The following is a 14,206-nucleotide window of genomic DNA, read 5'->3' as shown; positions in this document are numbered from 1 at the left end:
TACCTTGTTAGTCTATTGTTATTAATATTTCTGGCTACGAGACCACCTGAATACCTGACTCATAGCTAACTCTCTTGATGATCCTGACGCTCGGTTCTTGGCCGATCCCCATTTGTGGGCGAGTGTCAGCAAAGCTAAAGGCTCATCATTATCATCATCATCATCAAGTGCGCCCATCTAGAAGAAAAGGAGAAGGACAACAGCCGCCCTGCTGAGGTGAGGCATTTACTGATCACACAATACATCACTTTCTTCTCTCATGCCGCCGTTTTGCCTCACTTCACGAAATATTTTTTGAAAGGTCAATTGGTATGCTGAGATTAGCATTTATTACAACTAACCTCTTATTGTTTGGAGTCGGTCAGTTCGGCACGGGCCACAGTGCTTTCATTCCGTGTTACATTAATTCATTCAGACAACCGGAAGGATACGTTGCTAGGGGCACCGCCTTATGAATACAATTTGTTTTGCCCCTTGGTTTTCTCTAGCTGTCAGTATGTCCGGCTTTTTCAAAATCCTATCGCCCTTTTCACTTTTTTTTTTGTGTACGTTATGCCTCGTCTTTCTCTAATTTATCTCTCTCTCTCTCTTTTCTTGTAGATATCATTGCATTTCAATATTTCTTATAAGGTGCAGTCTGGCCGATCACCCTGGTAGGTATGATCCAAGATCTTTTAGGTAGGCGGCAAAACAAACAAAAGGTTTCTTGATCCGAGGTGTGCTACACTTGTACGTGAGATGTATCTTACTTAACATGGCTTCTCTTTTATTAAAAACTATCGAGATAAAGCGATATTCGCGAGGCGCCTTTTTTCGAGAGGGGGGGGGGGGGGGTTAACGTGATCAGTCTGTGGTCGTTCAATCATCCTGATAGTGCAAGCGTTTGCCTGGATTTTTTTTTTTTTGAGGAAAGAGGCGGGGGGCACCTCCAGAAGTGGGGACTCGGCAAGCAAATGGTCATTTTGCGCTATTTATGCCATGACGAAAAAAAAGTACTTTCGAGGGGGGGGGGGGGGGGGAGGGACGCTCAGGCTCGATGTGCTGCTCTCTGGCTGCGCCACGGCCTGGATATGCAAAGTATAGAGAGTAGTGTGTATTTGCATATTCTAGTACTCACGTATAAGAAACTAAGGGTCTGTTCGGGCAATTTCACACTTTCTCTACCTTCAACTTTATTTCAACGCCTCGAAAGCGTGTTGAAAAAACAAATTGGGCTTTTCACCGCAAAGTTGCAGCAATAGCGACAAAGTTGAAGTGATCTGCGAAGTAAAACAAACGGCTCACTGCTTCAGCATGCGGCCTGGTATAACTCAACAAAACGCTGCGGGAAGGATATGCGGCCATTCGCTGCTTTATGTCGCTTCAATCCGAGCAACACGTACAATGTCGCGTGCATCTGCGGATTTCTGTCGCGATAGTGCGCACGGCAGAGGTTGTTGCATAACTACCTGTCATTTGCAGTTTGTTGCTCGCGAAAGAAAAGATAATTCAAGATCAAGAAGAGCCCTTCGCCCGGCAAAAAAAAAAATTCTCTTGAGTGCTTGTTCTTCATTGAGATTATAATAATGACTGTGTTTCTTTTTTTCTGCAGCTTTTTGACGCGGCTTCTTGCGGGGACACATCGACGAGATGAGGATCAAGAGTGGTCGACCCGTTGTCTCGCTGAGACTACCAGCCCTCTTCAGATGGTTGGTTTTGTGCAGCGCTTCATTTTGCCTTCTCTGCATTTCCATGTACAAGTTCCCGGACAGGCTTCCACTTCCGCTGCAGAAAGGCATGTGGATGTGGCGTTCATTTTTTCGGGTGAGCGCACACATTGTCATATGCAGCAGGCTCATTTTACGAATGCATAAGGTCAGCGTGTATATTGTATTCATTTTATTCAATTGAAGTGTCGGCAGAATGATAAATTTACAAAAATGTGATATTCTTTATTTCCTAGTCATTCTGTCAAAAACATGACACTCAAATTTATTGATAATAGTGTAAGTTCTGCGGAATTCTTGTAGAACTGACAACCTTCAAAACATTTGGCACACAAGTCAAATGTTGAATCGGCATTGGTTGAACGCACTGTTACTGCTGAATCAGCACTAGCGAAACAATAGCAATTACGCAATAAGCCAGCAATAGCTAACACGAGCGTCTCAGAGGACCGTGTGGTGTACGGCCTATGTAACCAATTTTTGCTCGTTTCCGTATAGCACAGGCTGTATACCGTGCCCTATATGGCCCAAAAACGAGTTACGTATGCACCGTTGTTATGACTGGAACCCTTAGTTGTCCTGCAACATACCATCACTTTATTGTGCTTACCCTACTAATGTTCTGTCATGGAATAACAACAGAGTTTTTTCTGTGCATTTCTGTAAGAATCTTATTGAAGCATATGTAACTACAGGAATGGCATACGGAATGTCTCAGTATGGTACCACTGCGTAACCGACGAGATGTTTTGTTCGCTATTTCTTGTGGCGTCTAACACGACATACCAAACCTGAAAGTGGTGGTGATTGCACAATATATATAGAATCACGCTTGTCTATCGAGCAGCGGAGCGCGGGGTTTTCGATACTTTTGTTGGCCACGGCTTCTACTTTAAGTTAAGCTTCTATTCATGCTTGACCTTTAGCGCAAGGACATAGCACGCAGTATGATTATGTTTGGTATTATTGTGGCGTCGGTCTTTACATACTTCTGCAGAAAACGGCAGCTAGAGCAGCCGGCTGGGCGCTCTAGGCAAGTGTTATTTCAACTGTACAAGTATTTCTCAGGTTGTTCTTTGCAGCGAGAAATTTGTTAACGAGCAAATTCTCACTTGAAAGAAAATGTCGCTTTTGCAGTGAATGATTCTAAAGCCGAATGAAGGTCTTAAGCATGTTGTGTGGTTTATGCTTTTTTTTGTTATTTTTGAAAGCCGTCTTTCACAGTCGACTACCGTGGCAACTCGTTCGTGATGAACGGCGAGCGTATCCGGATTATGTCGGGCGCCATCCACTACTTCAGGATTCTGCCTGACCTCTGGGAGGACCGCCTCAAGACAATGCAGGCGTCCGGCTTGAACACGATAGAAACGTGAGTGACGTTTTCGTCTTACGTCGCGTATAACAATAAATGTCCATCGGGTTCAGTTGCATACATCGGTTTATCTTTCTTTATGAAAATGCCAAAAGCCTTATTACTGATATGTTGTCAACATCGCATATCGGCCTCATCAGCTAGATTACATGAAAAATGTAACTTCACAGACATAGCATATCGCGCAAATGGGCCGGCTAATCGCCAACTGGCTACCATCCAATATCGTTGCTGTGTTCGTTTTCCATGAATAATAAAGTACAGGACGTATGCGTGCAGATCAGCCAGTGGCGGGATTCATACAAAAACGTTTTAGCTTGTTTACTTTCTTAACGCGTATAGTATACAGTTGTAGGTGTCCAGCGCGTCTAGGCGGAATCGAAGCGACTTCACTTCCATTCTTCAGCGCACTGCTCCGCAGACAGCTGGTTGAGGGCGTTTGTGACGCATGGTGACTGCACCGGTTTGACTAACGGTCAGTCCGTAATTCTCGGAGGCGCCGGGGGAGCGCTGCATGCCACAGCTTGAAAACTGCATGCCATGACTTCAAACCGTGTCCACGAGCGTGGCGCGCGAACGCATAGTTGTGAAACCTTGACCGTATACCACGACATGTCAGCTCGCCTTTACAAGCACTCACTTGTGGTGCAAATGCCCGAATCTTGCATCTTTCAGTCGCTGAGTGCTGCACATAGTTCGTATTTTGTTAGCTGCCATGTTGGAGTGCGCATTCCTTGTTTCATGCAAGCCGAGTGATTTCAGTCATACGGCCGCTAAGAAACTGCGCGCGCCTTTGCAGCTACGTCGAGTGGAGTAGCCACGAGCCCGAACCTGGCCAGTACGACTTCGAAGGGCAGCAGGACCTTGTGCGCTTTCTCAAGATCGCCCACAGACTCGGCTTCATGGTCATCCTCCGGCCGGGCCCCTACATCTGCGCCGAACGAGACATGGTGAGGATGTAAATTCTCTACGTGCATTTTGCGGAAAGGATATTCACGACTGTTACAACAAACACGTGACGAAATGGATGGATGGACCCATAAGCATGTCCTAAGTTAGGAACGTTCTTTTTTGTTTTTCGATTACAGCTGCAATAAAAGACGTGAACGTAGTTGCTATTCGCTTCAAAATAATCTATTGGGTGGACAAGGATACTTTGATGACAGTTGTCACATATCAACTCTACCGGCGATCTAATCTTCGACTTATGGGTCTGCTAGCTGCATCCGCCCGTTGCCATTCGTGTGCTTCGTGTTATTCTTTGGGTTAAGATTGTGTTTCGTCGCACTGCCGTGGCTGACCTCAGAGACCACGTGGAAAAAAGAGCGTGGGGGTTACCTTCCCGCCAAGTGCTGCAACGATCCACGCACGCAGTTAATTGGTCCTTATTTGAAGTGAGTTTATGCTTCGATATCATGTGTATCCAACCCAACTCAACTTGAACCAGCTTGAAGCATAACGACCAATTTCTACCAGTTTTCTTTTCTTAAACAGTTTTTTTTTTTTCAGAACAATCAAAAAATCTGTAACAGGTGCTTGATTGATTGATTTGTGGGGTTTAACGTCCCAAAACCACCATATGATTATGAGAGACGCCGTAGTGGAGGGCTCCGGAAATTTTGACCACCTGGGGTTTTTTAACGTGCACCCAAATCTGAGTGAACGGGCCTACAAGGAACAGGTGCTCGACCGGAAGCTCTAGAAAGAGAAACATGATTGTCAATCGTTGCTCCTGCCACTAAAAAAAATCGCATAGCATTGACAGTCATTCGAGATTGGTTTTGTGCGCGATATTTTTTTGTTCATTATTTTGTGTGATAATTTCCTAGCGGTGATGGAATTAAATTGTGGTTTTTCATTTAGGGAGGTCTTCCGTACTGGCTCCTACGAAATGGCTCGTCGATAAAGCTTCGGACCATGGACGAAAGTGAGTACGAAGGGGGTATACACATTATCCTCGATGCTATATTAAGTTTCTCTTCCAATTCCTTGTGTGTGGGTGGATAATAATGGTATTATTAAATAGTTCGCTTCGTCACCATCGTCAGCAGCATAAAAGAGGGTACAAATAACGCATTGTTATAGCAGAACCCCTTATATTTATTTCATTATTAAGGCTAAAGTCTGAAATGCCTAATCAAACGCGAAAATTAACCGTCGCCGTCAGCACGAGCGCTTCAATAAGTCGTAACGACGTAACCGTTATCCAGAATTTGTAACGTTATTACGACGCCTAAATATTATCTGAACGAAAGGTCGTGGGTGCGATCCCGGCAGCGGTGGTTGTATATCGATGGCGGTAAAATGCTATTTGTTGTGCGATGTCAGTGCCCGTTGAAAAACGCCAGATGGTCGAAATTTTCGGAACCCTCTACTACAGCGCCCCTGATAATCATATCGTAGTTTTGGCACGTGCAGCCCCAGATATTTGAAAAAAAAAAGTTTACCATAATGTGATGACGTCATCACATGGCATCAGCGTTTGGTCAGAAGGGGGCCGAACTCTGAAGCAGTGCGAAGCCTCCTAATGTCCAGAGAGCTTCTGTGTTATCGGTGCAATCTACTCAAAAGAAGGCTTTCGTCTTCCAGTCGCCTCAGGCGAATGCTTGAGGCACAGGGTGTTTTTTTTTTCTCAATTTTCATCCGCGTGCGCTTTAGTAAAGCTTTGAAAACGATGTTGAACTAGCAGCAGCTTTTGTTCGTGATACCAGCCCCCAAAACGACATTACCGTCTCAAACTCGCGAAATGGCGGTGATATTAGCGTATACAGTTACTGAAGCTCCTGTGTACAATTCTGGATAGCGTATATAAGGGGACAAGACGAGTACCGTAACACGTCAAATCACGGGCGGTATAGCAAACACTTCCGTAAAGGCATGATTTGATTTTGTAGGGTTTAACGTCCCAAAACCACGATATGATTATGAGAGACGCCGTAGTGGAGGGCTACGGAAATTTTGACCACCTAGGGTTCTTTAACGTGCACCCTTCCGTAAAGGCATGAGAGCGTTAAGTTTAGAAACAGGTTTGGTTATATAGAAAGTAGCATATAAGGTTTCGATCTTCCGATTCCTAAGACCATAAGTCTAAAAATCAACCTTCGCATATTGTGATGACAGTTACTATACAGTCCCAGAATAATGTCTAGTTTGGTGGTATAAAGAACTTACTTCGACATACGTGCGCGTATTCTGAGCGTATGTGGGCTAATCCTTAAGCAAGTCGACAGTTAATCTCAATAATCTAGATAATGCGATGGTATCCCGTCCCCAAGGTGTAGAACTCAGATAGGCGTTAAGAATAAACTTTTATATTTGGGCCGCGGTTGTCGTAGCGTACTTCATATCTCCGAAGATCAGTCCAACGAAGAAAAACGAGTTCCAGCTTGTTTTATGCAGATTAGTGTACTTAAGCTTCATTATTGATTCGATTGAATGCCTATATATACGCGCCATAACTGCACAATAAACTTCTTCATTTGAAGGTGGGTATATTTCTCGTTTACATTTTGTTAACGCAGTTCTTTTGAATCCTGAGCGCTATGATGACCACTGTAGATCCATATCAACGGTGACATTTTAAGGAGACACTGAAGAGAAGAACTATTTCTCGTATATGTAAATCACTTTTTCACGATACCGAAATCGCCAACCTTACCGCGAAAAAAAAAATGTTTGAAAAGAAAATGCCGACAGCGATGCCACCTTGAAAATCCCGCACCAATCCCCATGACGTCATATATTTTAACAGGATCTACCAGAGCTATACAGCTCCTAATTCTTACAAACGAAGAACACACTACTTGGAAGGGGCCGCATGCTTAACATAATGACTTTCAGGAAATTTCGTGGAGCCATTGCAACCAGAACACGTAAAATATGCTTTTAAATCCGTACGTCACTCGCTGATATTTCGGTGCGAATTTTGAAACTAAACATTGATCTTGATTTTGCTCCAATACGAATATTCCTGTGACGGTGAAATCTGTGGCATTAAAGTTATAAGCAAATTTTATCAACCTAATCTGATCTATTGTTTCAGCTCAGAGTCCCTTTAAGCACTATAGTGTGTAACTTACACGTCTTACTCTCTCGGCAGATTACATCTACTATGTCGATAGATATCTCATTAAAGTCTTTGAGAAGGTGCGCCCACTCCTCTTCAAGAACCACGGGCCAATCATAATGGTACAGGTAAGTAAACTCGCACTTCTCGAAGCCGTCTCGAAACTGTTGATGTAAAAATGCAACTTTCCAGTTTACGGTACAAGTTGATCAGTGAGCGTCGCTTACTATAAGTAAATTCGGATTTCTTGATTTCCAGTCCAAGTTCACTCGCGAAAATTCTGCCGTCAGCTGTGAAGGTTTTCTCTTTCCGAACTGAAAAAAGAAATGTCTGCATAGAAATTCAAAATATACGGAGGGGCAGACCATATTTTAGAATCCCGGCTGCGGTGGCTGAATTTCCGATGGAGGCGGAAATGTTGTAGGCCCGTGTGCTCAGATTTGTGTGCACGTTAAAGAACCCCAGGTGGTCTAAATTTCCGGAGCCCTCCACTACGGCGTCTCTCATAATCATATGGTGGTTTTGGGACATTAAACCCCACATACCATAGTCCATATTTTCGAATATTTTAAAGTGAAAAAATCAACTTGGGCATGTCACTTCATCATAAGGCCCGACAACAGATGGTTATAACTGAATTTAAGACGTGAAAACAGACGTAAACACAACGGAGGACACGACATGGGACAGCCTGTGCCGTGTATGCCATTGTGTTTGCGTCTATTTTCGTGCCGTCATTATGACCGTATGCACCAACTCGTCCAGCAAAAAGTGTTCGCGTAACAGATGGTTAGTAAGAACATCTAAATAGATACCAAGATGTGGAAAGCACGCACACGGACGGCGAAGGGTTATGTGGAACAGCGGAATTAAAGAACGGGGGGCGTAAAGTAAAATCGCTTCGGGCATAACAGGGTGGGTTGGAGCCAGTGGCGTACCAACTCCTACGCGAGCCGGGAGGGGGGGGGGGGGCAAACCTTTTGCACTCGTCCGCCGGCGGGGGTATATATATATATATATATATATATATATATATATATATATATATATATATATATATATATATATATATATATATATATATATATATATATATATATATATATATATATATATATATATATATATATATATATATATATATATATATATATATATATATATATATGAGATATGGCACAACGGGAGCGTTGTCAACAAGGATAAATATATTTATTTCCCAACAGTTTCGGGAGGGGTCCTCCCTTCATCAGGGGATGAGTGATATATACATATATGTGCACTCGTCCGCCGGGGATACATATATAAAGAGAATTTGACTTTGATATTAATTTGCGTACACAGAGCTGACACGACTCGCTTTCTTGGGTACCACGAAGTTCAGTCTCATTTCAACTGAGGAAGGGCGCCCTTAGCCCGATTTCCGCGCCCAAAACGGTTCGTCACACTCATCGGCTCGCAACAGCTTCGACAGTGCAGTGGTGACGATATATTCTTTTTGAAGAAAATTGTTTTCCGTAACCAGGAAACACTCTGACCGGTCTTAAAAAACTATGCTCGCTCCCATCCGTAACTTCATCAACAAGCCACAGAAGAATAAAAGCATGAACAAGCGATGTAATATTATAGGGCCTTTTTTTCGGCGCTTACCAGCTCTGCGATACTACAGCACAAGACGCAAAGGTGTCGCATATAGGCGACCCGCACCACAAAGAGCCCACAAAAAAAATCATCACAGAGGAAATGCTGGTGAAATTTCAGTATGTTGTAAACTTACCTCGTAACATTTTTATTCTCACGCAAGAACATAATTGAATGATTACTGTTGTGACGGAAAACTTCACATTACTTGTTGGGTTCTCCAGCGCCCAGCAAGAGTGACCATTATCAACAGGGGGGGGGGGGGGGGGGGCTAGCGCTTTTCTTGCCCCCCCCCCCCCAGGCTGATACTCCTATGGTTGGAGCAAGTAATTGATTTGGGAGAGTTTGCACATGCTCAGCTGGGGAAACATGGTGCAAAAAAAAATCATGAGAACGAAAGAACGCAATTCGAGTGCTGGATGCAAAAAAAGAACACGGACGCAAGAAACGCAGAAACACAGGCAACGGCACGTGAGCAGAGGTTGAGAGTTTTCATGCACTATGCGCCGGTATATGCGAACCTGCATGCCGCAAGGAAGCCAACTGAAATCTGTGTCTACGAAAGTGTTTCTTGCACGCCTGCTGACCCAGAGGTCACCGTATCGAACCCAGGCTGCGGCAGAAGTATTTCAATTGAAGCCCAATGCTAGAAACCACTGTGCTTCGATTAAAGAACCCCCATGAGCCTGGGGGTTGAAATTTTCGAAGCGCTCTACTACGAAGTTCTTAGTGTACATACCACAGTTTTAGGACATGAAGCGCAGTGTCAACATTTAATAATACGCTTAGCCACAATAAACTTAGTTTAGTAAACTGAAACGGCGACACCAGCGACTTCACAAATGGAACCCGGAAATGAGGTTCCGCATGCCCCCTAAATTGAAACGGCAACTCACAAGTATGATCCACCGCATTCGTCTTGGTGTAGCGTACACCAGACGTTACGCACATATCATCGGTCGCAGTGACACCGGTCCTAATTGTGAACACTCTGATGTGCCAGAAACACTTGAGATCATATTTTGTGTCTGCCCAGCATACGCACGTGAACGACAAACACTGATTTCTTCTACTGAACTATATCGCAGTAGGTCATTCTTCTACTGAACTATATCGTAGTAGGTCATTAACTGATGAGACTATGTTGGGCCCTTGGCCAGACACCAACAGTGCAACTGTGGTCACAAGAGCAGTTATAACCTTTTGGAAACAACCGGACTATGTCGGCGGCTATAAAATGTGTCGCAGCTAGAAAGAACACTACATACTCACCTCTCTATCTCCCCATCGTCATCAATTAATCTTTCTTTTCCCCTTTCCCTTCCCCCAGTGTAGAGTAGCAGGCTAGAGCAAGCTATCGCTCAGGCCGACCTCTCTGCCTTTCTGTAAATAAACTTACCTCCTCCTCCTTAATAATACGCAAACAAGGCAGCACTTGTCCCCTCCGCCGGCGACACCAGCACCTGCCCCTCCCTCAATGTGATACAAGACTGGCATGCGTCCTCGAGACAAAACGGAGCCGACACCCATGACTGCATGCAGTCTGAGCCAAATATCTCAATTTTAGTTATTTTATGGTACTCTGCATTTCTGAAAAAGTGCTATGACCGATCGACTGACTGCCGACGCAGTAGTTTAAACGGCTGACCTACAGTAATTATAACTTGTGTTGTTCGCGGGTGCCAGAGCGGCAAAATTATTCGGCTATAAGCGCACGTTTCTCCGTGTTCACTGTCACGTTACAATGCAGAAAAATATCCTAAGGAGAAGGGCAGGCACACCCTTCTAATAGGATGGTTGTGAAGGCTAATGCCCTTTTGATAGGTGGAGGACGTATACACTGAGGCTCAGAGCAGTGCTTCACTATTGCGCAGCACTCGCCGCGGTGAAAAAATATATTCGTTTGTAACACATGGCTTTCAGAGAAACTGAATGACCATTATTCGTGAAGAACTCTATAGCGAGGAAGACGTATGGCGGCTTCGCAAGTTCACTTATTTGCAGGACCAGAGCCGCGATGGTGATATGATCTTCGTTAGGGCCGTTCCACGCGCTTCCCGCACAGCCGCAACGCACGAGCCGGGACCTCTACCGCACGCAAGCGGGGGACAAATAAGCCAATTGGCAACGCTCTTTCACCTTCCGCAGCATCACCAATTGGCTTATTTGTCCCCCGCTTGCGTGCGGTAGAGGTCCCGGCATGTGCGTTGCGGCTGTGCGGAAAGCGCGTGGAACGGACCTTAAGGCCGTTCCATGCGCTTGCCGCACAGCTGCAACCCACGTGCTGGCACATCTGCCGCACCGAAGTGGAGGGTGAAAGAACGTCGTCGATTGGCTTATTTGTCCCCCCGCTTGCGTGCGGCGGGATTCCCAGCACGTGCGTTGTGGCTGTGTGGGTAGCGTGTGTAAAGGCCCTTAGGACTTCGACCGCGCATTCAACAATAATGTGGCCTGCATCGTACACCACCTCTCCTTCGATGAGACACCGCGACGTTTCGCAAGCTTCATCTGCATACTGGTAAATGCTGGAAAATGGCACACTTGCTGAAATATCAAAACACCAGAACTAATTAGTATCATATGGTAGAAACTGTGGATGACGAGCGAAAGCACGTAGTTTCACTTTCTTACCAGCAATGCGATCGGTGGCATTGGTGAGCTCGTCAGCCACCCAGGAAATTTCTTGGCCATATCGATTGCGCCGAAACTAAAAATTTATAAATGCACTCGAAAACATTCGTTGCAGGCGTTAGTTGACCCTCGCAAGGCTATTCGTTTGCCAAGTTCCCGCCCGGATTCCGACGATCCGCACACAGGAGCAGCGGCTGCTGCCGCGCGGTTGAGAGCGGATTACTCGCTCTAACGTCCCACTCGAGAATGCGTGACTCCGGGATCTCGAGCCGAATAGTCGCTTACAACCTCAGAAGAAATACAAGCTCCGCCCACAGAACAGTGGTTCTTTTGTCAATTAAGCCTACATGTGTAACAGAGTCATGGTGATTTCATTTGGAACCATAATTTCCTGTGCTAATGTATAACTACACATATTGAAAACTATTCCCACCTGCCGCCTTTGGCTAAGCGGCGACATCAGAATATTTGATAACATTTGTCGGGACGGTCAAGCTTTCGGCTTAATACCAGCGACGCCAGCATGTATCTGTATGGTAACACGGACTATTCAGTACACGTGAATACTAGTCGTCACGGACTATTCAGTACACGTGAATACTAGTCGGAAATGAGCAAATGTGATTGGATGGAACGTCTGTGCCAGTTCTCTCCGGGTTGGTTACTGACGGCCATGGGCGGTGCTTGTATTTGTTCTAAAACTGTAAGCTGCCATAGTAATGTATCAAAGTGTGGATAAAACGTGTGACACTGTGGTTAGCATTTTCTCACACTCGCGAATCGCTTATTTCAGCTGGAAAACGAGTACGGCTCTTACGAGGCTTGCGACGGCAACTACACGCTGCACCTGAAAAACCTCACGATTACCCACCTCGGGCGACACGTGGTTCTGTTTACAACGGACGGTGCTTTCGACGACACAATGATTAAATGTGGTCGCGTCAAAGGAACACTCACCACCGTCGACTTCGGTGCTGGTAAGAAAATCGCTAGCTATTACGCAGAGCGCAAAGTTCACATTCTGCCTGCACGCTTTTCTGCTTTCCTGTCTGTCCGCCTGCCTTCCTACATGCCTATGTCTATCAACGCGGGAGCCTGAGACTCCTCGTAACGAGAAAATTGACCATCGACGTCGGCGTTAACACCAGTGAAGCAAGAAATCGCCGCTTGATGACGTCATCACGCTGTTATAGATCGCGAAATTATACGACGTCATTGATTCCGACGTTTATCTCGACGTCATCGCATGACATTGTCGCTGGGTCAAACGTGAGCCGATCACGGAAGCAGCCCAAACTGTATAGGTGAGGTGCAGGAAGCTCGCAAGGCCTCCGATCTTAGTCAGTGGAAAACACGTTAGATGCAGAAAACTTTTGGAGGGGGGGCAAGAGCGGGCCAATATATCGACTAGAAAAGAATAGAAGACAGTTTTCGCCTTCGCGTCATCGTAAGCAAGTACATAAGGGAGCCCGCGTTTTTTTAGGGGTGAAGCTCCTTATGGCGTGGCTTTTACGTTCCCTCGTTGTCGTAGTACGTAACCTGTGGCACATACCCGCATACCAGTGGCACATACCCACCCTCGAGCACATATCCACGCATGTCCACATGTCACTAAAAACGTAGCATGGCGTCGTTATCATGTTCTCAGTGTTCACAAAGCGCTGACAGCAGAAATGCGGTCCATACTCACGTTTAGTCCTTGGATTGTCCGCTGGATGGCGGTACTTGTATGTGATGAATATCACATACAAGTACGTCAGTTCGGGCTGTCAAGGTGGGTGGACGTGTTTTTTGAGCGCTCCGGATCGACTGGGCAGATAAGTGTTTTTGCATGTTTTGAGCTTGTCTTTATAATTATAAGGCAGCGGTTGAAATCTGCGTAGCCTTTATTTTAAGGTACGGCTTTTTCGGGGGCCAGTCACCAGGTATTTATTAGTTAGTGCGGGTGTGTGTGTTTGAATTTTTTTGTTGTTGATTTTTATTTCTTTTGCCACCCCGTGGGGGAGGTGCGCGTACATTGAACACGCAAATTTTTGTAGTAAAGCTTAGACTTTCTTTTTTTTTTTCGTAGTGCAGGGCTCGAGTTTAGTAATTATCGAGTAGGGACAATTGGTGTCAGAAAGGCATGGTTAAAAAGACTGTAAAGTGTTCAGGATGTGGAGTGGGGTTGAAAGTGGACCCAAGCGTAGAAGTGGATGGAGAAGAGGCTGACGCGAAGTGTAGGCAATGTGAGGTCGAGGAAAAAATGGAGAAAATGATGGTTGCCCAGAGTGAACTGCTGATGAGAATTGCCGAGCTCGAGACTGCGTTGGCGACAGAGCAAGAGAAAACGAGGGCAATGGGAGAAAGACTGAAGTCCGCCGAGGAAGCGCAAGCGAAGCTGAACAAAGAAGCGACCTACCGAGAGAACAGTAGGGAACCGGCAACCAGAACGGTGGAGAAGGAAAAGCAAGCAAGTTTGGAAAAAACAGGTTTAGCCGGTTCAACTGTTGCAAGGCCCAGCTTCAGCGGGGTAGTGGTGGGGCAGGGAGGGAACAAAGCAGCCGGCGTCACAAGTGCAAGTAGCCCCCAGGTGCAGAACGCTCCAGCTGAAAAGTCACAGCATGTGATAATCGCCGGGGACTCGAATTTAAATCGATGCACAGAAGCCATCAAAGAGAGGGTAAGAGGTGACAAAAGGGTTGCAGTAGGGGCGTTCCCAGGACGCAAGCTGGAAGCAGTCATGAGGCAAGCGAGCGCAAAGCTCAAAACGACAGCTGATAGACGAAACCTCGTGATAATTTCAGGCGG

At 45.6% G+C, this 14,206-nt stretch overlaps 1 protein-coding gene across 1 annotated transcript in view; it reads left to right on the top strand.

Moving 5' to 3' along the window:
* LOC119169326 (beta-galactosidase-like) overlaps positions 1–14,206 on the top strand; it is a 31,830-nt gene continuing 17,624 nt past the window's right edge. The window contains exons 1-8 of the mRNA XM_075881827.1: positions 1–216; positions 601–653; positions 1,592–1,803; positions 2,918–3,075; positions 3,878–4,028; positions 4,942–5,005; positions 7,178–7,272; positions 12,210–12,393. Coding sequence (XP_075737942.1) covers positions 1,630–1,803; positions 2,918–3,075; positions 3,878–4,028; positions 4,942–5,005; positions 7,178–7,272; positions 12,210–12,393 — 826 coding nt within the window. The 5' untranslated portion in view covers positions 1–216; positions 601–653; positions 1,592–1,629. The remainder of the gene's footprint in view (positions 217–600; positions 654–1,591; positions 1,804–2,917; positions 3,076–3,877; positions 4,029–4,941; positions 5,006–7,177; positions 7,273–12,209; positions 12,394–14,206) is intronic.

Source organism: Rhipicephalus microplus, chromosome 2 (assembly GCF_043290135.1).
Source record: "Rhipicephalus microplus isolate Deutch F79 chromosome 2, USDA_Rmic, whole genome shotgun sequence".
Lineage (NCBI taxonomy): Eukaryota > Metazoa > Arthropoda > Arachnida > Ixodida > Ixodidae > Rhipicephalus > Rhipicephalus microplus.
The sequence above is the reverse complement of the archived record's forward strand: the minus strand, read 5'-3'. Positions and strand labels throughout refer to the sequence as shown.